This window comes from Cricetulus griseus, chromosome 2 (assembly GCF_003668045.3).
Source record: "Cricetulus griseus strain 17A/GY chromosome 2, alternate assembly CriGri-PICRH-1.0, whole genome shotgun sequence".
Classification (NCBI taxonomy): Eukaryota; Metazoa; Chordata; class Mammalia; order Rodentia; family Cricetidae; genus Cricetulus; species Cricetulus griseus.
In genome coordinates, this window is record NC_048595.1 from 262,649,696 (window position 1) to 262,673,495 (window position 23,800).

A 23,800-nucleotide genomic window follows, 5' to 3' on the forward strand; every position below is an offset into this window, starting at 1 on the left:
TTCTGTACCAAATTTTCCCCATAAGCAGTTCTCTAAATAAGTGCAAGTTCTCAAATTCTCAAAATTTTAAAGAAAAAAATGTAATATTTATATGCTTTTCTCTACCTTCCTCAAAATACATATTAAAAATAGTTTTGATAATATCATCATCACAAACATTAAGTGCTACAGTTACTCCACAGTATGGAGACAATAAACCAGACAGCCATGAACATACGCCAGAACCATTCTTTTGCACATGGTTTGAAATCTCATGTACTTAGTGGGAGTGGTCTCCCATCTCCCCGTCACTGCCCTCACAGAGCTTGTGTCCCTTACATCTGTCCTCATGACAAACAGCTGATTTCAGTGTTTGACATCTAACTGCAGTGTAAGGCAGTGAGACTATACGATTCTAATCACATGCACAAGGGCTCAGAGCCACGGCACTGAAGTGACCCAGTGTGCTAGAGAAGGCTTCTTAAGAAGGCCAAAGTGGAATCACTAGAAAGTCGGACCTGCCACCTCACGCTGGTGAACTTACACCAGCTTTCTCCGTGGTACACTGTGTTGGCCTGACAGCCTTTGAGTAGTGGGTTAAAGAAACGAGTCATGTGACATGCTATTACATATTATTAAGGTCAATGTGGCCTCAAGAATTGCTTCTTCTGCACTTTGAGATGTGGGGATGGGAGAAAGAGAGGAACACACTGGGTTACAATGTAAAATTTTTTTCACTAGTCAGAAAGGTTTGAAAAACATGCCAGGCGTTGGTAGCACACACCTTTAATCCCAGAAAATGCTTGGTGTTTGTGTGTGTGATTTCCTACTGAAATGCATAACAGGCTCTGCAGGCTTTCACTTGCTCTCCATACCCTCAGCAAGGGGCAGAGCCACAGGTTCTTAAGCAGTATCTGGAGAATTCCAAACAAACTTCTTTTCTTTTTAAATAAAAAGTTTAGAAGCAGTCAGAAAGGCTCCTTAAAGATGAAAACCTGTTTTCCACTAAGAAGTATAATTTTTAAAAACTCAAATAAAATTTTAAGTGGAGAAGTACAAAAGCTAAGTGCCTGCTTTAGATTGAGGAAGGGGTGTGTGTGTCTACTAGGAAGTGAAGTGAGAGAAGCTAAGGATTCTGCTGACTAAATATGAAAAATCTTAAAATAAACAGGGCCAATATTACAACCTAGATCCCTTCTTAACCCCACCCATGACTGTTTTTCAAGTAAGGAAACAAGAGGGTGGGCAGGGAAACAAAAGAAGTGGGAAGTGCGGACCAGCTGAGAACGGTCTCGGGGCTTCTCCTTGCTAACTGCCTCCTGCTACCAGTGGGAGAACACCAGTGCTTGGAGAACACCAGTGCTCCTCTAACTGAAAGTTCTCAGAACCACAGAAAGAACCACGTGTCCTTTGATATCACAGTTCTTTGGAGGCCTGCATCTTTCTTCTAATAGATGTCACATATGACATTAAGTTTTAAAGAGTATTTAACCACTTCATCTTGTCATGGTATTTAAATAGTTTAATATGTTCTTTTTATTTTTTCTTATTTTTCAAAGCATAGACTGGAGATCTCTACTTGAGTTGGCACTAATTGAGAAGCTCTTATTCTCAACAATAAAATAATTTTCCTATCAAGCTTATTACTTAAACATTTCTCTTAGGCTGGGCAGTGGTGGCGCACGCCTTTAATCCCAGCACTCAGGAGGCAGAGGCAGGTGGATCTCCATGAGTTCAAGGCCAGCCTGGGCTACAGAGTGAGTTCCAGGACAGGTTCTGGAACTACAGAGAAACTCTGTATCGGGAAAAAAAAAAAAAAGTGTGTGTGTGTATGTATACGTATGTGTAAATGTATATGTAGATGTACATATATGTATGTGAGTGTGTGTATGTGTGTATGTGTATATTTATGCATATGTGTATGTGTATATGTATGTATATCCCTTAGAATCCTTGAGATCTGAAGATGGCAGTGACTTTAAACTGAAACCATAGCTTTAGATAACTCATAGATATAACTTGAATCCTTTAGGAGATTTATGTAAATAGGTTTAAACAAAAGGAAAAACATTTTTCTTGGCTCCAGTAAACACATGCATCCTGACATCTATAATTGGCCACCTCAGGTGCGCTGCCATGAGCGACAATTCTGATCTCCAATTGTTGGCATTTTAAGGGGATTTTCCTCATAAATAGCAAAGACACTGGAAGGTATTTAACAGCTCTTCAAGAGCAACGGGAAGCAGACACATCCTTACCTTACGAAAGAACTGGACATGAGTCCAATGAACCCCACGGCAGCACCCACGACAGCTGTTTTCCGGCAGCCAAACATGTCTGTGAAGACACTGACTATGGGGCAGCAGAAGAAGATCATGCCCATGGACAGCGAGCCGACCCACGCTGGAAAGAGAGGAGAGAAGAGAGCCTCACAACACTGCCAACTGCACTCAGCCCATCCGAGCGCTGGTGCACACTGGTAACCAGAGGGGTACTGCAACACCAGCTTAAGTTCTCCGCCAGTGGTGAGTCATACAGCAACTGTATTTAATTGAATTCTTGTAAGGTTTGTGCTTTTCAATTAATTAAACATTCCTCTATGGCCCTGTCTAATTCACATGTGTGGTCATAAGCAATTTCTAATCTATGAAACAAATTGCATTAGATAAAAAAATTAAAAAGAGAGTTGAGCTTGGTGAAGCACACCTATGGTCCCAACACTTGGGAAGCAAAGACAGAAGAAAAATGAGTTTGAGTCAGGTTGGGTGACATAATAAGACCCTCAAAAATACACACACATTTAGATTAGGAATTGATACTGGGGAGGACAAAATGCAAAAAAAAAAAAAAAAATTACCACTGAAATCAGGGCAGTGGTTATAACTCTTCACTTTAGAATGTTCTTTTCTTTTTTTTTTAAGACAGGGTCTCACTCTGTAGCCCCTGCTGGCTTAGAACTCTTTATGTTCCCCTAACTGGCCTCAAACTTACCCCAATTCTGCTGTCTCAACAGTCTTCCAGACTCCTAGAACTACAGATGTGGGCCACCAGCTTGGCTGTGATGAACTCAAGTAGATTACTATCCTTTTATAACAAACAGTGAAGGAGTGATTGATCATCCGCATAGCATCTGGGCTGGATTTTTGTTTTTTTGTCCTAGAGATTGACTTATACATAGTAGGTTATTTCTGACCTGGAGAGTCACTACAGGGTATTTGTTTTTATCATTAATTATAAAACTACGCTATTCTCTTCTCTCTTTTCTTCTTTGAAAGTATGTTATTTTCCACAACCTTAAAAAAAAAAAAAAAGGTAGTAGCTATCAAAAATCATGGTTTCTGCTTCTCATTCTATAAAAAACAAAACAAAAGCTGAAAAGATTAAGTACAAATGTTCATTAACAGTGTGTTAAAGAACTGAATGTCATCAAGCCTAGACATTCTTCTAAAAATAAGCTAATAAGGCCTACATGAATGTAGCTGTACAACAAGCCCTATAATAAAGTTGCCCCTGAGAAGTCACTCCCCTTCTGAGATGGTTTAAATATCTTGGAAATGGACTTGACATATACCTTCCCAGAATTACTGAGGATTGGGAAAAGTGTAAGTGAACCTCAGTGCCCAGGTACCACACTTCCTAATCTAAAAGTTCTTGTAACAGTAAGACTAGGTGATCCATGAGAACATGGCCCACAGAATCAACCAAGCAGGGCTTGTAGGGGTTCACAGAGACTGAAGCAACAAACACAGACCCTGAGCTAGTCCTCTTCATATACCTTATGGTTGTGTGGCTTGGTGTTCTTATGGGACTCCCAACAGTGGGAGTGGGGGGTGTCCCTGACCCTTCCTCCTCCTTGGTTGCCTCGTTCACCCTTGATATGAGGATTTGTACCCAGTCTTATTGTAACTTGTTACACCTTGTTCAGTGGAAATCCCTGAGAGGCCTGTTTTTTTGCAGGGGGGATGGAGGAGGAGTGGATCTGGGGGAGACAGGAGGTTGCAGGAGAGACTGGGAGAAGGTGAGGAAGGAGAAACTGAGGTAGAGATGTAATGCATGAGAGAGAAAAAGAATGTAGGTAATCTTTAGCTCCAGCAGCTCTGAAAATTTCCTGCCTGTGTTTCACTACTTCCTTAACAGAGGCATGAAAACCAAACTCTGTAAAAAACCCTTTCCTAGTACTAGGTCTAAATGAAGCTTGACCATATTGATAACTTCACACTTTTTTATTTCATGCACTTAAGTCATTCTTAAATTATGTACATAATATACTTAAATAGCCATGATTCTAGTTTATCAGAAAGAACTGTATGTGTGCCGGAACCAAATGCAGTCCTGCAAGAGCCCAAGTGCTCTTACCCACAGAGCATCTCTCTCTCTCCAGCCTGGTGCTGAAGAGAACATCTCCAAAGAATACAAAGAGCAGTATGGATCCAAACTAACTAAGCAGGACACCGCAGGACAGTCTGCTAGACTGTCAGTGAACCTGCTCCTTCCAAGCCAAGGCCTCAACCAAGAAAACATCAGCTAAGATTGAACCTAGAACAAACATCAGCAGCGGCTCTGGAGAAGGGAAATGGCTGACTGGAAAGAAGGCAATGGGATCATCTGAACAGGTGAGACTGAAGCTGAAGAGACATAGAAGTTCAGTCTGCAGACAAGGGAGAGTGAGCTGCGTGGACATTTGAGATTGACAACTTTTCAAAGCTATTTTTACTAAGTAGTTTATGAATGATAATTTTTAGGACTCTATTAATTGGATTACCCATCCATACACTCTCTCTGAGCCATTCTTTTTTTTCAGAATTTCCATCATCCTTAAGTAAAATGAATATATATATATATATATATATATATATATATATATATATATATATGATTCAGCATTCCATGCATTTAAAGTTTTAGTCTTGTGCATACTGTGGCAATTTTACAGTACATATTTGAATTTTTCATAGTTTTTCTAGAGCAATGTGATTTTAATGAAACAGGTAATCGTGGCCAACTGCTAATTATTTGTGGTTTAAAATAAAATATTTTACTAGGCATGGTGGCTCACTTGTAATTCTAACACATGGGTGGCTCTAAGTAGGAGGACTGCTGTGAGTTCAAGTCCAGCCTAAGCTACATAGATGCTGTCTTTAAAAAAGAAATCTTTCATCAGTAGTAATTTAACCACATTCAAAAAAATCTTGGTAATCCATACTAAAGAAATGATTTACTGGGCTAGGTACAGAGGCGTTCACCTTTAATTCCAGTACTCAGAAGGCCGAAGCAGGAAGATTACTATGAGTTTGAGGCTAGCCTGAGCTACATAGTAAGCTCTAGGACAGCCAGTGCTACATAGTGAGATAATGTCTCAAAAAACAAGTAAATAAAACAAACAACAACAACAAAAAAGAAACAATACACTATTAAAACCCAGCAGAATAGAACACTACCACCCATCCTTAGATAAAGGCACCTCTATAATCAAGGTATTACCATCAAATAGTAAAGCACACCAAGAAATCTAAGAGCATATGTTACATGTGATGTTCACTAGTAAAAGTGCACTTTGCCTCAAAAAAAAAAAAAAAAAAACCATAACCACAAATAAAACCCTTGCAAAAGTTTTTGACTACTGTGGATTTTGGTAAAAACCACATATAGTTTTACCTTTTCTAAAAATGTATTATCTTTCACAAGAAAAAAATTCTTGAAAATTAGAAATCACACTTCCTGCTGATTCTGCAAGAATATATACAAAAGAAAGCCAAAAACTGAAACATAAGTACTAAATAGACAGAACAGTCATTATTTTGCACTAAAGGAATGAGTCATCTCATAGGACACTGTGCCTAAGCCAAACATGAAAACTTACAGGCTTGGACATTTATGAAATAGCACCCACAGCAAGATATAATCACATACAGTTTGCTGATTACCCTCTTAGCATCCATCTGTGGAGGAAACCGTGTCCTCTGACACAGGATGAGCACTTTAGCAGATTCCTGTGGTCTTTTTGTCCATGCTAAGTAACAGAAAGCCTGCAGCCCACTCCAGCTAACATGCCAGTCTTTGTTTGGTAACTGAATATTTTCTAGACACAGGGATGACGGGAAGAACTCGGATTCAGCTGCTTCCCATCTCTCCCCATCCCTAGTTAGTTCCCTCCAAGGCTGGTGGAAGGACAGCAAGGACATTACGCTTTCAGTGGTGTTCCAAAGGACAGCAGATGCTGACTGGAGCTGATGTGGGTTCTTCAGAGTCCTACCTCTGAGTTCCTTTTGGCTCTAGCACTACTGATGGCTTTTGGCTGTCATTCATAAGACTGTAGGAGTCTCACCATCCCTCTAGGCAGTCTATTTGGGCTGGGGTCAGAACAGTTAAGGAACTACCCTCTCACCTACTTGGCCTCCTCTGATCTGTAGGAAGCACACAGATCCTTTCAAATCCCAAGCCAGCAACCTCCTGTACAGCTCTTGCATTGGGGACTGCTGAATATTTTTAATTGATTTATTCCATGTGTGTTTGTACCTCATGTGCATCCAGCACTGGAGGAGGCCGGGAGAGTAAAACCTTTGGACTGGAGTTACAGACAGTTGTGAGCTGCCTTGTGGGTGCTGGGAATCAAATTTGTGTCCTCTGGAATAGCAGCCACTGCTCATACCCATGGAGGCCTCTCTCCAGTCCCTTCTTGTCGGAGTTTCCAGGGGCTATCTCTGTCCTCTGTGCCTCCCCCATGGATGAAGGTGCTTTTTCACTCTAGAGACCCTGTGCTAGATACCAAGTACAAGAGCATGACCCTTGTGCTTTGTCCATGCCTGGGGGAAGAGGTCACAGCATAAAGCTCTGAAGGGCCTCACAAAATGTTTTTCTATCAAGAATCCTTCTAAAGATTTTCAAGTTTTTGGTACTATTTTAAAGCTTCACCCCAAACCCTGGACCACCTATCAAATGGAATAGTCACTGCTGAAATTCACACTGCTGTACCTACATGCCTCTCCTAAAATTGCAGGAGAATGTTCAGTTGGAACAATAATTAGCAATTGATGATGTTATGGCAATCTAATCAAATTTAAGAACAATTAAATTTTTGAATGAATAATCATTTGCTATTGGAAACTCTTCCAACATGTGGCTAAAGAATCCAAGCACTGGGGCTCGAAATGCAACTCAGCTAGTAAAGCACTTGCCTATCTTGCGCCAGGCCCTGGATTCAATCCCCAGGACCGCATTAACCAGATGTGGTGGTGCATGTCTGTAATTCTAGCACTCAGTACATAGCTAGCTTGAGATCCACCTGAGCAACATAAGGAAGGCTCTGTCTCAACAAAATAAAACATAGAACTCTAGGGACAGAGGCTGGAGTGGGGGAGTCAGGGGCGGCACAAGCAATAGAGGCCAGCCTGGTCTACAAAGCGAGTTCCAGAGCAGCCAGAGCTACATAATAGAGAAACCCCATCTCAAAAAAGAGAGAGAATCCTGCCATTTCGTTGATTGTATAGGGTTTGTGCTTTTTCTCCTCCTCTATTTTGCATTGTTCTATTATAGTTTATTCTTTCCTGTGGCCTTATGATTGATTTGTTTTTTTCTCTTTAGTCTGAAGGATTCTTCAGGTATTTTCTATAGAGCTTGTTTGGTAGGCATTAGTTCCATTAGTCTCATTTTAGTCTATTAAAATGAAAGGATTTTATTTTTCCTTCAGTTATCACAGGCAGCTTTTCTGGGTATAGTTTTCTGAGCTGGCAGTTAAAAATCTTTGGGAATTTGAAATACATTATTCCAAGTCCTTCTAGCTTTTAAAGGTTCTGTTTGATAACCTGGCTTATTCTGATAGACGTGCATTTTGCAACTTAGTGTTTCCCTCTTGCCACTTTCAATCTAATGTCTTTGTTCTGTATAATTGATATTTTAACTATAACAGTCTAGTTGGTGCCCTAACTGCCTCCTGTATCTGTTTTCCTGTCTCCGGGAAATGTTGTTGCAGTCCTTCTGAAAATGTTTCCCTTGCCTTTAGAGTGAGATTTTTCTTTCTCTGCTCCTATACAACACATAAATTTGGTCTTTTCGGTGTTGTGTATATCTTGGAATTCCTACTGGTGCCATCTTACTATTTTATTTTTGTCGTTGTTACAGTCTCCCCACCTTGCTTTCAAGTTCAGACAGTCTGTCGTCTTCTTGATCCCTTCTGTTGTGGAGACTTTCCACAGATCAGCCCTTCAGGTTAGATCTGTTAGCATTTGACTATCAAAAAATAAAAACAAAAATTACCCACCCAAACCAATGAGCTTGCCAACCTGGAAAGGACCCAGGATGGTGGAGGGCGACAGAGGCCTGAGCTTCCCCTCTATGTCTGTGAAAGGAGGCTGGAGGCACAGGGACCTGGGTGGGGACTATGCTTCTAACAAGCACAACTGGCCTCAGACAAGGATTCCATGCTGCGTGGCTCTACGAAACCTGAATGTTACTATAGAGCAAGAAACTCCAAAGCCAGGGTTCTCAACTGGAAATTACGAATGCTGGATGGAAGAGAGTGTAAACCACTAGGCAGTGAGAGGGGGAAAACAAGAGTCAATACAGACAATGCAGCCCCACGCAGGATGATCCCATAAACCCAAGTTCCAAATGTTAGCCAGTCTCATGCCAATAAAATGCCAACTACAGTCATTTGTTTGAAATAATCCCACAGCCCACCAAACAGCCATATCAACATGAGGATGACTACATGTTTAAGGATAAGGTGGGAGGATTCTGTGCTTGCTTGGTTGGAGAGAGGGTTTGGATCTGTCAGCCAATCAATCTTCTTGCCTCAGCCTCCTACTGCTGAAATTGCAGGTGCGGTTGCCATGCCCAGCCTCCTTCATAAACTTTTTAAAAATAAATTTTCATTTTAGAAAAGGCCAGGTATGGGGGTATCTGCCACTGATCCCAGCACTTAGGGAGGCAGAGGAAGGTGGATTTCTATGAATTAAAGGACAGCCTAGTCTACATAGCAAGTTCCAGGCCAGCCAGGACTGTAAGATACTGTCGAATGAAAGAAGAAAAGAAAGGAGGGAGGAAGAAAAAAAAAGGAAGAAAAGTTTCAGATTTACATAAAAATAAGGATGCTATAGACAATAACCACATATCCTACCCCTATTTGGTTTCTCTTTTTTTTTTTAATATCTTTGATTAGTATGATATTTTCAAGTCACTAGGGAACTGGTATTGATAGCGTCCTTTATTCAGATTTCTTTAAACTTACCTAATGTCCTTTTTTGTTCTGGGACCCAGTCTAGGACACCACATCATATTTAAGGACAAGTCTGCTTAGGCTCCCTGACTCTGACAGTTTGCCTGACTTCCTCTTGTTTGCTAAGCTTGGAAGCTCTGAGTATTTATCAGGTATATTGTAGAACGTCCCTAGATGTGGCTGTTGTGGAGCTATGAGTGCTCCGAAGGAACAGTAGTACAGTCATAAACTAGCACCCTGTCAAATCCTATCAAGGGCACATTAGTGAACGTGACTTATCACCTCACCCACCTAGCTGAGTGGTGTTTTTAGGATCCTCCATTGTGAGGCTGCCTTCCTCCCCCTTTTCATACTGTACTCTTGGAAGGAAGCCACTAAGTACAGCCCACACTGCAGAATTAAGCTTCACCTTGGGAGCAAAGTGTCTGCCTACATAAACTGGAATTTCTCTGCATGGGTGATCGATCAGCAAATTCACCCACATTCAGTTACTACATGGTTTGGTTATATTCAGATCTTGTTCACTACTGGAAGCTCTGTGAGGGCTCTTTCATTTGCCTTGTCACTCTTTGACATGGCCCCCACTTACATAAGTTTAGAGTTTTGTTTATATGCTTGCTTTTTAAAGGCAGGGTTCACCTATGTTGCCTAGACTGGCCTCAAACTCATAGTCCCTCTGGCTCAGTAGCTGGAATTACAGGCATGCAGTGCTATGCCAAGCTTCTATGCATCTATATGTAACCATCAGGATCTACGTTATATCAACCTTAAATTAATAGTGGTGTCTCTAATTCCATTATCACTGGACTTGTTCTAGGGTTCCTGTCTTGATTGTAACCTTTCATCTAAACAGAGAAAATTCAAAAATATACTTTTCATCTCAGAAAGTTAGAAAAGTAATTCTAGGTGTAGTGGCATGTGCATGTAATTCTGAAATCAGGAAGCTGAGGCAGAAGCTTGTAAATCCAAGAGCCAGCCTGGGCCTCATAGTAAACTTTATGCCAAGCCAGGCCTAAACAGCAAGACCTTGTCTCAAGGAAGGAAGGAAGGAAGGGAGGGAGGGAGGAAGGAAAGAGATGAAGGAGGGATAGGGGTAAGGAGAAGGGGAAGGAATTATAAAAGTAAGCTGTGACTTAGGTGATGAGATAACAATCATAATGTTTTGTCCATAATATCAAAACTCTGTTAGTAGTTAACTTCAAAGTAATACTGACCCCATTCAAATCTCAACAGCTGTCATTGTTGCTGTGGTGGGGGTGAAACCTGAGGCCTTGTGTCGCCTAGGCAAGTGTGGTATCACCAAACTACATCCTCGGGCCTTTTTCATTTTTCATTTTGAAACAGGACCTTGCTAAATTGCCACCTGGCCGAAATCTTGCACTATAAGCCAGACAGGCCTCAAATTTACAGTCCATCCCCAACTAGCTGGGATTACAGCAGGTATGTATGTGCACCAGTCACCTTTAAAATTAACTAAAGTTTTAATTTGCAATGGTTTTTAATCACAACTTACACACACACACACACACAAAAAGTACATGTATAAAGTTCACTTAGGTAAAACAGTTGGAGGTGATGATGGCTTAGAGACTTGACTGAAGAGGGCAGTGAGGAGTACGGAAGGACTAACATTTCTGCTACCTTATAACAGTTCACATCACACAGAAGGTGCTAGACTAGAGCTATATTGCTCTAAGTATACATTTCTGAACTTATATATCATGTATTACCCTAAAATATGAAAAATAACAAGCTTTGGGGTCTTAAAAAGAGAAATCAAACCTCCACCAACTCCCAAGCCTCTATGGCTCATATTTATGTCTGCTGGAAATTAACAGCAGTATACATAGTCTTGTTTAAGAGAAATTTATTTTCACTTCTAATCTAGATCTACAGTTTGGATTTCTGCAAACCTCATTTATTTATTAAGATTGATTCCTCTAAGAGAAATAAATGGTTTAACCTTATTACTGTTTACAGTAGAAGCTAGATTCCCTCAGTGCACTTCCATAAGGTCAGTGTGTTAAGTCATGATTAGGTTCCCATTACAGGACACCACCCTCACAATATTCTCACTTCATCTAATAGAGATGGAGCCAGTGTAATTCAACAACAGAATATTCACAGCATGGGACCCAAATCTCCTGGACAGTGCTGATCAAAAACTCTACCAAGAGCCTCACACTTCATGTGTTACTCCTGTGCTACAGTCTCCTCCTCAGGCATATTAATAATTTTATGTATGTCGCCTCCTTTTTAAAAAGTTCCACTGAAAACAATGATATTTGAAGATAATTTTTAAGGGGCTAAGAAGATGATTCAGCAGTTAAGAGCACTTGCTTGCTGCTCTTGCAAAGAGCCTAAATCCAGTTCCCAGCACCTACACTGGGGCAGCTCACAATCATCCGTTAACTCCATATCCAGAGGATCCAATGCCTCTGGCCTCTTGCGTCGTTGCACATATGTGATACAATACAGGAAACCAGGCACACACATATACACATAAATAAAAATGAACTTTTAAATTTTTTAAGATGATTTTTTTTAATGTACTAAAGAGATGGTTCAGCAGTTAAGAGCACTTGCTGCTCTTGCAGAGGACCTGAGTTTAATTACCAGCACTCACATGGTAGGAGGCTCACAACTATCTGTAACTTTAGTACCAGGGAATCCTATGTCCTCTCCTGACCTTCCTGGGAACCAAGCACACGCATGATATACAAACAGACAGAGTTAACACTTTCACATAAAATAAATTATACAAATCTGATTTAAAAACTAAAAAATGCAAAACCATTCTTTTAAGTTGTTCACGTACTTTTGGTATTGAAGGGACCAGCTCCCCATTTCAGCAGCCATAACAGTCTAAAACATGCTTGCCTGACCTTGCCTTGGTCACTAGGAGGTCAGATGCCTGCCTCGTGGCAAGGAACCAATCAGAAGTTAGCTGGTGGTGCTATGCTTTATGGCTCTGGGTGTGCTTTACGGACAAGTGCACAGCAATGACACACAGAGCATAGCAACCACCCTGGGAGGGCCTATGGGCCATAACAACCAGTTGACCAATCAACACAGGGCAAGCCTGGAAGCACACCAATCCTGAGCCTGTGCATACCCCTAGACACTCCCCTTACACTGCCCTCTAAGATCTCTATGTCTGGCTTCTCACTGTCTTTCCTAGCCATCCACCATGGTGGGTGGATGAAAGGCCCGAGTTAACATGGGGTTAGCTTGTTAAACAACTACAATAAAGCCTCGTGCTGTTTGCATCAAGCTTTCGACTCCACCTGGTGATTGGGGTCGTCGAGGTTCTGAGCAGGGGATCCTGGGGGCCTGAGACTCCAGGGGTCTTTCATTTTGGTGGCCTTACTTTAGGTGACAGGGAGCCTGTGCACTCAGGTGCTATGACCCTGGGCCCTCCTGGAATAGCTGAGCATGTTCTTGGTGCTACTGCCTCTGCTTCATGACAGGCATCAGAGCAGCTGCCGGATGAACTCTACTGCTACTTCCGCTGCAAGGACAATGCGAAAGTCCACTCATCACTCAGTACTATAAGCTAAGGAGAAAGCACTTTACTTCCTTCAAGAAATAGGAGACTCTCGCCTGTAGTCATCTCTTCTATTACATTTTTGTTGTCATTGCTTTATGATAACCACATGGTACGATGGTCTGTCTACATTAAAGGTTATTTCTATCTGGTTTGAACATCACATTCCAGATCTTATTTTTGATTGTTTTGGGATGTGTTTTCTGATGCTCAAAACCACATCAAATCCCTGTGGAATAAGGTAACATAGATTAATACACATATAGTCTTACTACTACATATAATTTTTGAAATAGTAACTGGATTGATGATCTTATATTGAGTGGGAAATACAAAATTTTTACTGAGTTCTTATAAAGTATTGAAAATATTCTTCAAAACAGTTAATAGCTAATTGTTCTTCACCTAAACATCATTTCTTCAGATGACTCTGACTTATTTTAAATTCTCAGTTATCCAAAAACACCACTCCCCTGCAATGTGTATCTTCTCTCTGTGCTGACTGCAGGAACCACTGCCATGACATGAGGTCTAAGACAAGAGTGAAAGCCATAACTAATAGAGATCAGAATGCTAAAAACGTACTCAGGGCACATATCTCTGTCTTTGTAAGGAAAATGAAAACCAACATTAAGTGAGATCCTGCCACATGGCAGATGCCATTTGGGCACTACACTCAGTCTTCAACAGCCCCAGGTGAAGTAGCCACTACTTGGTGATTAAGCAATTTGCCTAAGCGTGCTCAACAAAGTAAGCGGAAGCCTCTGGATTTACTGCCTGGCCCAGAGCCCTGCTCTGTGCATTCCATCACTCCTTATAAACAACCGTGCTGCTTTTAGAACTTCTGGTCAGCACACCTCAGCTGACAACTATAAAGCAGTATAAATAAATACACACATAATCCTTTTAATATAGTTCTTTAATCTTTGAAATTACAACAGGATTGATGATTGAGAGTGGGAAGGTGGTTAACGGGAAGTTTTTCAACTAAATTTTTACATAATTATTGAAAAATATTCTCCAAAACAGTGACAAGATAGTCAATTGCTCTTCACCTAAATGTTAATTTCTCTACTGAGCTTTAAGAAGCTAAGATGTATTTTAAATTCTCAAATATCAAGATAAACAGCTTCTGGGCCAGCAAGAAAACTCAGTTGGTAAAAGGAACTTGCTGCCAAGCCTGATGGCCCACCTGAGTTCAATCCCCAAGACCCCTGTGGAAGGAGAGAACCAACTCCTGAAGGTTGTCCTCTGACCTCCACATGGGCACCATGGCTCATCCAGGGCCCATGCGTGCACACACACACACACTAGATGAATAAAAATGTAATTAAAATTTTAAAAAAGAGAAGTTACTTTCCTTAAATGTGGGAGATGGACTTAGTAACTCTTTCAACTAACTGGTTAGATAGGACCCAACAAAGTTGCTTCTGCACCTTTCTGTGAAGTAATACATCAGAGCCAGCTTACTCCCAGATAGATGGATGGTCCAACAAACTGCCTCAGTGTTCTCCTTCTCCAACATGACCATCAGTCTCTCTCTCTCTCTCTCTCTCTCTCTCTCTCTCTCTCTCTCTCTCTCTCTCTCCTCTCTCTCACACACACACACACACACACACACACACACACATATACACAGGGGGGGATGGGGGGTGGGGGTGGAGACAACACATGACGGGATACACACAAAGACAAGAGACATTGCCATACACACACACACACACACACACCGGGTGTGGGGGGGGAGGACGGTGGAGGGGGACAAAGCACATGGGATACTGACAACTTGTCTCTCCAAATGTAACTCTTTAATGCTACAGTACACCTTGAATGTACCCCTCTTCACATCCTTCTGTAAACACAAAAAGTATCAACTCAGCTGGGCGTTGGTGGCCCCCCGCCTTTAATCCCAGCCCTCGGGAGGCAGAGGCAGGTGGATCTCTGTGAGTTCAACACCAGCATGGTCTACAAGAGCTAGTTCCAGGACAGCCTCCAAAGCCACAGAGAAACCCTGTCTGGGGAGGGGGGGAGGGAGTACCAACCCTAACTCTTCAGTCTTTGAAAGGGAAGCTGCACTGGATACCTAAAGCCTCACCTCTCTACCTTTCTCAAAGAGGGCTGAATCTAAACTGTTTCCTTTGTCCACAGTACAAGGTCCCCCCCTTCCCTCCAAAACCGTGCTCTGCAAACACATACACACACACTCACACACAGGCGTTCTTACACATAAAACTGAAAACACAGCAAGTTATCAATCATTAGAATTTGAATACAATGAAACAGCCTTGATTCCATGCAAGTTTTTCTTGAACTTTTCAATATAGCCTTGTTCTGCTTTGTGACTTAAAAAATAAGGTCATATGTAGTGATGAAACATTTCTAAATTATGTATAATAAAAATGTTGGATGGAATAGAGCTAAGGACAAGAGCTGAAAAATAAAAGTTCTACTTGCCAGATTGTGAGCCAACACATTCATCCACTTGGCAAGTATAGGGAGTGACTACAGTGTGTGTACCAGCACTCGCCTAGATCTCAGAAGACAGAGGGGCTAACATGGATGCCAATCTTTGCCCACAAAGAAGTGCCAGTCTATGGAGACAAAAGCTAAGAATAAAAAATTATATCATGGTTGACACAAACCCCATTATATACAAAAGGCTGAAATTGATTAAATAAACAAATAAGCTACAAAAGTAAAAAACTAGATCATTACATTTAGAATTCAGTGAACTCAATGGACAATTATAAATAGGAAGGGAACATTACAGAGTGTTGGCCATTCAAGAAACATTTGAGCCATAGACCCTGCTGGGCACTGGGGTCTTAAGTGCCTAATCTCATACAGCTCTCATCAGGAAAAGCAAACAGGAACAGGGCAGTGAGCAGTATGGTAACTGTACTATGGGACCTCTTAGGAAAGGGCACAGACTAGATGTGGGAGGCCAGGGACAGCCAGACTCTCCTTCCTCTGGGTACCACCCAAACTGTCTTGAAGGATAAACAGGCTTTCTCAGGCAAAGAATAGAGGGAAGCATAGGAGGGTGTCATTCCATGAAAAGGGAATAGCACATGCAAAATGAATGCCTGCAAGTGGTTTCCTAACGATGTGTCAGAATCATAGCACAGCGATGCTTGGTTAACCTGGGAATAACATGATCAAATGGTATTTTGGTAACTTCACTATGGCTTTGGGGAAAAGACTATTCATGAGGAAAACTGGGAAGAAATCGGAAGACTACATCAAGTGATAATGACAATGATCCAAATTCAGAAGCAGTAAGGTGCCAAGAGAATGGACCCAGCAGATGTAAGAGAATCAACAGCTTTGAAGATTCACTAGACAGAAACAGATGATAAAGGTCTGGGAAAGTGACAATGGCCATGACAAGCAGAGACTAAGAACGAAGAAAACAAGCAAATCCAGGAATGGGATAAAGGAAAGATGGGATTTGTTTGAAAATGAAAGCAACTTACTCAGTATCCTGAACATAAAATAGACATCTCTTTTTAAAACTGTAGCTCAGAGCAAGATTCCCAGGTGCTGGGAGCAGGCTTGGGGAGTAAGAGCATTTGCTGCACAAGCAGGAGGGCTTGACACAAATCCCCACCATAACGGAAAGCCAGGAATAGCCAGGCACACCTGTAACTTCAGTATGATGGGCGGGGGCGGAGGCAAAGTTGGGCAGGGGGAAGAGATGTGAGGATCAACTATCTGGGGCTTGCTGGATGCCAGCCTAACCACAGGTTCAGTGAAAGATTGTCTCAGGGGAACACAGAGGAGAATTATAGACAAAGAACAGATACTGGATAGCCTCCTCTATCTAGTTCCCATGTGCCCAGAGACAGACAGACAGACAGACAACATAAACACATATACAAATAAAATAATTTTAATGCTAAAGAGATCTTTAGTTGATAAAGTACTAGAGTTGGATCCCCAGACCAATGTAAAGAAGACAGGTGGGATGACACATGCTTTTATAATCTCAGTACTAAAGAAGTGGACACAGATGGCTCCCTGGGGCTCACTGGTCACCCAGCCTAGTCTAGTAGGTGAGCTGCAGGCTCAAAACAAGGCAAAATCCTAAGGAATAATAGCTGAAGTTGTGCGCACACATGCGCGAACACACATACATACACACACACACACACACACACACACACACACACACACATTCAAATTCTTGCTTTTTAATTTTTAAAAATTTTTATATGTACAGGTGCTTTCCCTGCATGTATGCCTGTGCACCATGTGCATGCAAATGCCTACAGTGACCAGAAGAGGGTGGATGGTTGTGAGTCACCAAGTGGGTGTCAGGAACTGAACCTGGGTCCTCTGTAAGAACAGTAAGTGCTCATGACCACAGAGTCATCTCTCTGGCCCCTGAAAGTTTTATACATATAATGGAGAATTTTATGAATTTCTGTATTTTGAGTGTTTGTTGTTGTTCGGCTAGGTTTGGTTTTGGTTTTGGGAGATGGGTGTTCTGTTTTGAATTAATTCCTAATTTATGTGATGTATATGGGTGTTTTGTCTTCACGTATGTCTGTGTACCATGTCCGTGCCTGGTACACATAGAGGTTAGAAAAGGGCATCAGATCCCCTGAACCTAGAGTTATGGACAGCTGTGAGCTGCCTTGTGAGTACTGGGAATTGAACCTGGGTCCTCAGGAAAAGCAGTCAGTAGTCCTAACCACTAAGCCATCTCTCCAGCCCCTTGTCTTATTTTGAGACAAGGTCTCGCTGTGTAACCTTGGCTGGCCTGGAAGTCACTATGTAGACAGAGTGGCCTTAAACTTGTGCTGCTCCCCTGCCTCTGCCTTGCAAGTGCTAGAATACAGATGTGGTCATCATGCCCAGAGAATTTCTCTATTTTAAACAAATTTGGGCAGAAGTCAGGCAGAAACAATCTCAGAGTGTGGCTGGGTTTGGCTACTACTTGCCAGAAGGAACCCCTTTCAAAGGAAGCAGAGAAATGCAACATGGATAATTTTCCTGAAAAACATACCTCACATTTATAATTTTGGGTGTTACAAATTTTTAAAGGGAGCACAGTTAAGTTGCTATGTTGTGGAAAGCAAAATATGAGCCCAGAGAACAACTATCCTGATATTGTGCAAGTAGATATCTGTAACATGGAACCTCCTTCATTTGCTGGCCTCTGACCCAGTTAGGGACTTCCCATTAGAGCCAATGCAGGGACTACCCCACAGTCTAGTGACTGCTCTGGGGTAAAGGACCTGGCTTACTAGTATCTTTGGTAGAAGAAGCTGAGTCTGCTTTACCAGCCCCTCTGGGCTTCTCTTATCTTCTCTTATCAGTGCCCTGTCCTTGGAGGTTCAAATTCTATTTTTCCCCATACCACAAGCAAGGCCTGGAAGGAAGGATTGCAGCTGACCAGCTTGCCACTGTCATACCAGCCTCTTCCTTAGGATGAGGCGGGAGATACTGATGTCCACAGATGGTGTTGGTGATGGCAATTGGAATTTATTTAAAACATTATGCCAGACAGAGTCTAGATGCTTCTTCCTATTAGGTACCTTAACCTGTTTTGTGTTCCAACAATAGAATAACATGGACTGGCCACCAGGGCCACATACTAGAGAGACAGTGTCTCAAAACCCCAAAAGAATCTAATAGATGAACTTTGGGGGAATAAATCCAAAGCATAGTATAACTTAGTAACTAAGATTTAAAGCATTCACACAAATGTTGAGTGTAGTACGGCTTGTATTTGAGTAGAGTGCTTCACTCTGTACATTAGCCTGCCTTTTAACTGCTTCAAACAGTCCACAGCCTGTGATAAGAGACTGAGAAAAGAGCGGAGGAGGGTGAAATCTTCATCTTCCATTGAAGGATAGTTGTAGAAGCCTAGTTTGAAAATTCAAAATATAGACATATTGGCATTTATTTTAAAATATAAAGATGGCCGGGCATTGGTGGTGCAAGGCAAGCCTTTAATCCCAGCCCTCGGGAGGCAGAGGCAGGTGGATCTCTGTGAGTTCAACACCAGCCTGGTCTACAAGAGCTAGTTCCAGGACAGACTCCAAAGCCACAGAGAAACCCGTCTCGAAAAAAAACAAAAAAAAAAAAAAAAAAAAAAAAAAAAAAGAAAGAAAGAAAGAAAGAAAGAAAATGGCCCCAAAGGGAGTATCACTATAAAGAGGTGCGGCCTTGTTGGAGGAAGTATCCAAAGCCACAGAGAAACCTTGTCTCAAAATAAATAAATAAATAAATAGCTTGCACTTCCTCTTCCTGTAAGCGACCTGAGGTAACCTGTGAAGATGGTTCGCTACTCTCTCGACCCAGAAAACCCTACAAAATCATGCAAGTCAAGAGGTTCAAATCTCCGGGTTCACTTTAAGAATACCCGTGAAACTGCCCAGGCCATCAAGGGTATGCATATCCGAAAAGCCACCAAATACCTGAAAGATGTCACATTGAAGAAGCAATGTGTGCCATTCCGGCGATACAATGGAGGAGTCGGCAGGTGCGCCCAGGCCAAACAGTGGGGCTGGACACAGGGTCGGTGGCCGAAAAAGAGTGCTGAATTTTTGCTGCACATGCTTAAAAACGCAGAGAGTAATGCTGAGCTTAAGGGTCTAGATGTAGATTCTCTGGTCATTGAACACATCCAGGTGAACAAAGCACCTAAGATGCGCCGCCGAACTTACAGAGCTCACGGCCGGATTAACCCATACATGAGCTCCCCCTGCCACATCGAAATGATCCTCACGGAAAAGGAACAGATTGTTCCAAAGCCAGAAGAGGAGGTTGCACAGAAGAAAAAGATATCCCAGAAGAAACTGAAGAAACAAAAACTTATGGCACGGGAATAAATTCAGCATAAAATAAATGTAGATAAAAGTGAAAAAAATAAATAAATAAATAAATAAATAAATAAATAAAATATAAAGATGAGATAGCCATGAGAAATAAATGAGTTAAAAAAGCCACTGCCTGGGCTGGAAAGATGATTCAGCAGTAAAGAGCACTGGCTGCTCTTCCAGAGGTCCTGAGTTCAATTCCCAGCAACCACATGGTGGCTCACAACCACCAGTTATGAGATCTGGTGCCCTCTTCTGGTGTGCAGATATACATGGAAGCAGAATGTTGTATACTTAATAAATAAATAAAATATTATTTTAAAAAAGGCACTGCCTTTCTAATAGGAGTGCCAAAGAGGGGGAGCATGGCAGGAGAATATCATTCTTGCATTATAAGCTCTCTAGAAAGCTGATCTTTTATACTAAAGGTATATACAATCAATAATCATAAAAATTAACTTTAGCAGGCAGGAGAGATGGTTTAGTGGTTAAGAGCAATTAGTGCTCTATCAAAGGACTGGATTTACAATCCAGCACCCACACTGGGTGGTTCTCAAATGCCTCCAACTCCAAGGAATCCAACCCCCCTTCTGATTAAATGAGTTTGAGCATGTGCACACACACACAGAGAGACACATGCACACACACATACACAGACAAACACATATGCATGTGTGCACATGCACTCACATAAAATAAAAAATAATTTTATAAAGAAAACTGACACCAGCATTAGTGAAAACAATCAAGGTGTATGACCAAGTCTTTAAAATCACATGAACATAGCAGTAAAACTACCTAGCAAATAGCACATAGCAAACACTACTGCTAAGGGTCATAAAAATCTGTCTCAAGATTGGAAACTATGATCACAATTCCTAGGAACAGATTGAATTTGCAGATCAAGTACACAAGACACAGGCAGATTTCCTAAGGCTAGTCAGAGCATAGCTTCCCGGGCTGGGGCAGATGTAGGAGGCAACAAAAGTTTCATGCTCATAGCTGGTCTTCCTTAGCCACAATCATAGTTTAATTACTAACCGGCCAGAACTCTTGAAAGCCAAAAGTAATTACTCCTGTAGTAATGAGGGTATTTGCAAAGCTAACCTAGTAGCACAGGAAACTTCAGAAAAAGCCTGACTGAAATGATAGACTGCTTTGTGGAATTTCAGAAAATCATAAAACTTTATTTTGCTGTTCCTTCATAACAGCATGGGCTGCTTAAAATTTCGGAGGGAATATTACACCTTACAGGGTTCAGAGGGCCAATGAGGTTGTTTGAAGCAGCTACAGTGTTCTCCCCTTCAAGAGGGTGGTGAGGGCTACTTACTTTCAAAGGGGTTTACCCAAGTACAAGTAATGGAAGTAGGTCTAGGACAAATTCCAAAGTAAACTTTCTGTTAATCTCAAACCACTGTCCTTCCATACCCCAACACAAAGCTCAGTAACATTTATTAAGTGCCGGTTGTGTACCAAACTATCTTTCAGAGCTGTATATGTACTTGTCGCTCTTGTCAAGACAGTTCAGACTCATACCATCTGAACCACCTCTGCAGGCCCACATTGTTCTCTTGATAAAGATGTCCATAATCATTCTTGAAACTGTATTTGTGTCTTTGTGCATTCCTGTACATACATGAGTTTTACACCTTCCTAGACACACACAGTAAAATGATAAGATATCATTGCTTGTGAACCTAACAGACATCATTAGCAGCTCCTAAACTTGGTATAAGGTGGGAAAGCACAATCAGTGCGCTTGCTCTGCACTGCATTTTGTTCTCTTTTATTTTTTGGCTTTCTGAGAAATCCTCCTGCCTCAACTCCCATGGGCTGAAGTTGTTATGGGCAGGCATGCCTGCAACCAAGTCCAATGGAAACACTCACTTTGCTTACATGTGGCTTGTCAGAGATTTGTGGCAAGCCCAGCAAAGCTCCTGGATTTCCTCCCTGAGGCAACTTGAAAGGGAGAGGAGAATAATGAATTTAATTCCAATGTTGTCAGATCTTACAGAGAACCAACAAAAAGATATCAAAAAACAAACAAACAAACAAAACCCAAAGGGCCAGGCACACAGCCACCAGCTCTGCCTATACAGCTGTCACTAAGTGTTTGCAGCAGCCCTGCAAACAAGGAGCAGTGACTATATTTCACTGACAAGATAGGTGAGGTTCACAACAATTGAATCTTCAAATAGCCACGGAGCTACTTAGTAAGAGACCAGGTACAGTCAGTTCTCTGAAGATTCACTCACCAAATGGATTTATCAGTGGCAGAGGAATGATTTAGAAATTTAAAAAGAATTCTTTCCTAAGCAAACCATCCTGGTGAACAACAACTACATTAGAGGTTCAAGACCAGAAATTACAGTCTTAGTTCTAATGTCATCTTTCCCAGCACAAAATACTCCTGCCACCCTCACAAAGAGGCAACCATCTATTCACTCCAATTCTTGCTAAGCACAATTTTCTGAATTCTACACATATTTAACAATGTATTACTTTTATTATTAGAACATCTGGCGAGACTTATGCTTCACCATAAGGCAGATGGTGCTTTGCATAACCCTGGAATAACATTATGAGTATCCTTCTTTGCCTAGGGAAACCACGATGTTGAGAGAAAGTAGTTTGTTCAAGATTTCACCACTGATAAGTAGCCCTGTCAGGGTGCAAAGACAGCCATAATCTAGATCGTGTCCTTAGCTGCTTACATCTCTGACTGTCTATTCTATATCCTTTAGCTGGGATTGGGGTGGCTGTGAGGCATGAGGAGCTGCATTCAATCCTTCAAATCCATGTAAAAAGCCAGGTATGGTCACAAGCATGTCTGTAAACCCAGCTGTGGGATAGAGGGAATTTGGACAGGAGAACCACTGGGACTCCAGGGTTCAGTGAGAATCCCTGTCTCATGGGAACAAGGTGGACAGCAATAGAGCAGGACACCTCATGTACAAGTGTAGGTGTGCACACTCACACATATGCATGGTGGGGAAAAGCTAGTCAATTATTATAGCAGATCTGTTCAGAGAAAAAACAGCAGGGGAATGCAGCTAAATGGAACCCAAATCCAAGGCAGAGAATGGTCTATATGCACTGGTAAGTGACAGCAGTTAAAATAAGGGGCTTTCTGTATGGTAAACCTGCAGCCTTCCCAGGTCAGGTTAATACCTCAGACTGCAAGGCAGCTCCACCCATGGCACCAAAGAGACCCAGTACTAAGAATACAATGGTCATCCAACTGGAGCTCCCCCAAAACATACAGGTCATTCCCATACCACCCCCCAAACATTTTCTCATGCAAACACAAAGGAAATGGCAGCTGTCTTCCAAGGACCACATCCACAATTACTACATTTACTCTGAAGTCTGCAGATGTAGCAGAACATTGCCTAGCATGCATGAAGCTGTGGGTTTTATCCCTAACAACACACACACACACACACACACACACACACACACACACACACACACACACACACACACACACACAGACTTTTACTGGTGTTGTACAGAATTAACAAGATTTCTACTTTCTTCCTGCTTTTCACTGAAGTTATCTTGTCATATCCAAAGGCTCAGGCAAAATGGCTCATCAGATGAAGGCACTAGCCACCAAATCTGACCACCTCAGTTCCACCCCTGGAGGGAGCTCACAGAGAAGAAACAGAGTGCCATATCATACGTGCACATGCATGTGTTCATGCCATACACACACACACACACACACACACACACACACACACACACACACACACACAAACACACACACACACTTTAAAAATTAAGAAAAACAAACGGAATCTCTTCCTAAGGGTTCATGGAAGCATTTGAATACTTTATGGCCAGTACACACTATATAGGTCTGTTTGAAACTCTAAAACCACCTTTAGCTAAACTAAATTGACATAGAGTAACAGTTTTAGCACATAGTATTTGTCAACCATTTTGTTCTTGCACCATGATAAAATTATTAAGCATAAAGCCATGGACAAGACCAGACTGCTGATAATTCTGTCAAACTGTGTGGCACTGCCTATTGTTAAAGTTTAACCACAATTAAAACACGCTCTGGGGGACCGCGCTTCCTCTTCTCTAAGAGCCCCACCAGCTTGTTAGTAACACATGAGCTCTCAATCACTGTATTTTTCCATTTCCCTCGGCTTTCTTGGAAGCCTGACAGACTGTCTGGAAAGATGAACTTTCCAATGTCCAAACACACAGCTGCTC

At 41.7% G+C, this 23,800-nt stretch overlaps 2 protein-coding genes across 2 annotated transcripts in view; one reads left to right on the forward strand and one right to left on the reverse strand.

Moving 5' to 3' along the window:
- The window catches only part of Slc16a10 (solute carrier family 16 member 10), a 93,790-nt gene that overhangs the window by 34,350 nt on the left and 35,640 nt on the right, over window positions 1–23,800 (reverse strand). The window contains exon 2 of the mRNA XM_027402174.2: window positions 2,238–2,382. Within this exon, the coding sequence (XP_027257975.1) occupies window positions 2,238–2,382 (145 nt within the window). The remainder of the gene's footprint in view (window positions 1–2,237; window positions 2,383–23,800) is intronic.
- Window positions 18,989–19,610, forward strand: LOC100769775 (60S ribosomal protein L17). The gene has a single exon (XM_027402175.2). The coding sequence runs from the start codon at window positions 19,028–19,030 to the stop codon at window positions 19,580–19,582; it is 555 nt and encodes a 184-aa protein (XP_027257976.1). The 5' UTR covers window positions 18,989–19,027; the 3' UTR covers window positions 19,583–19,610.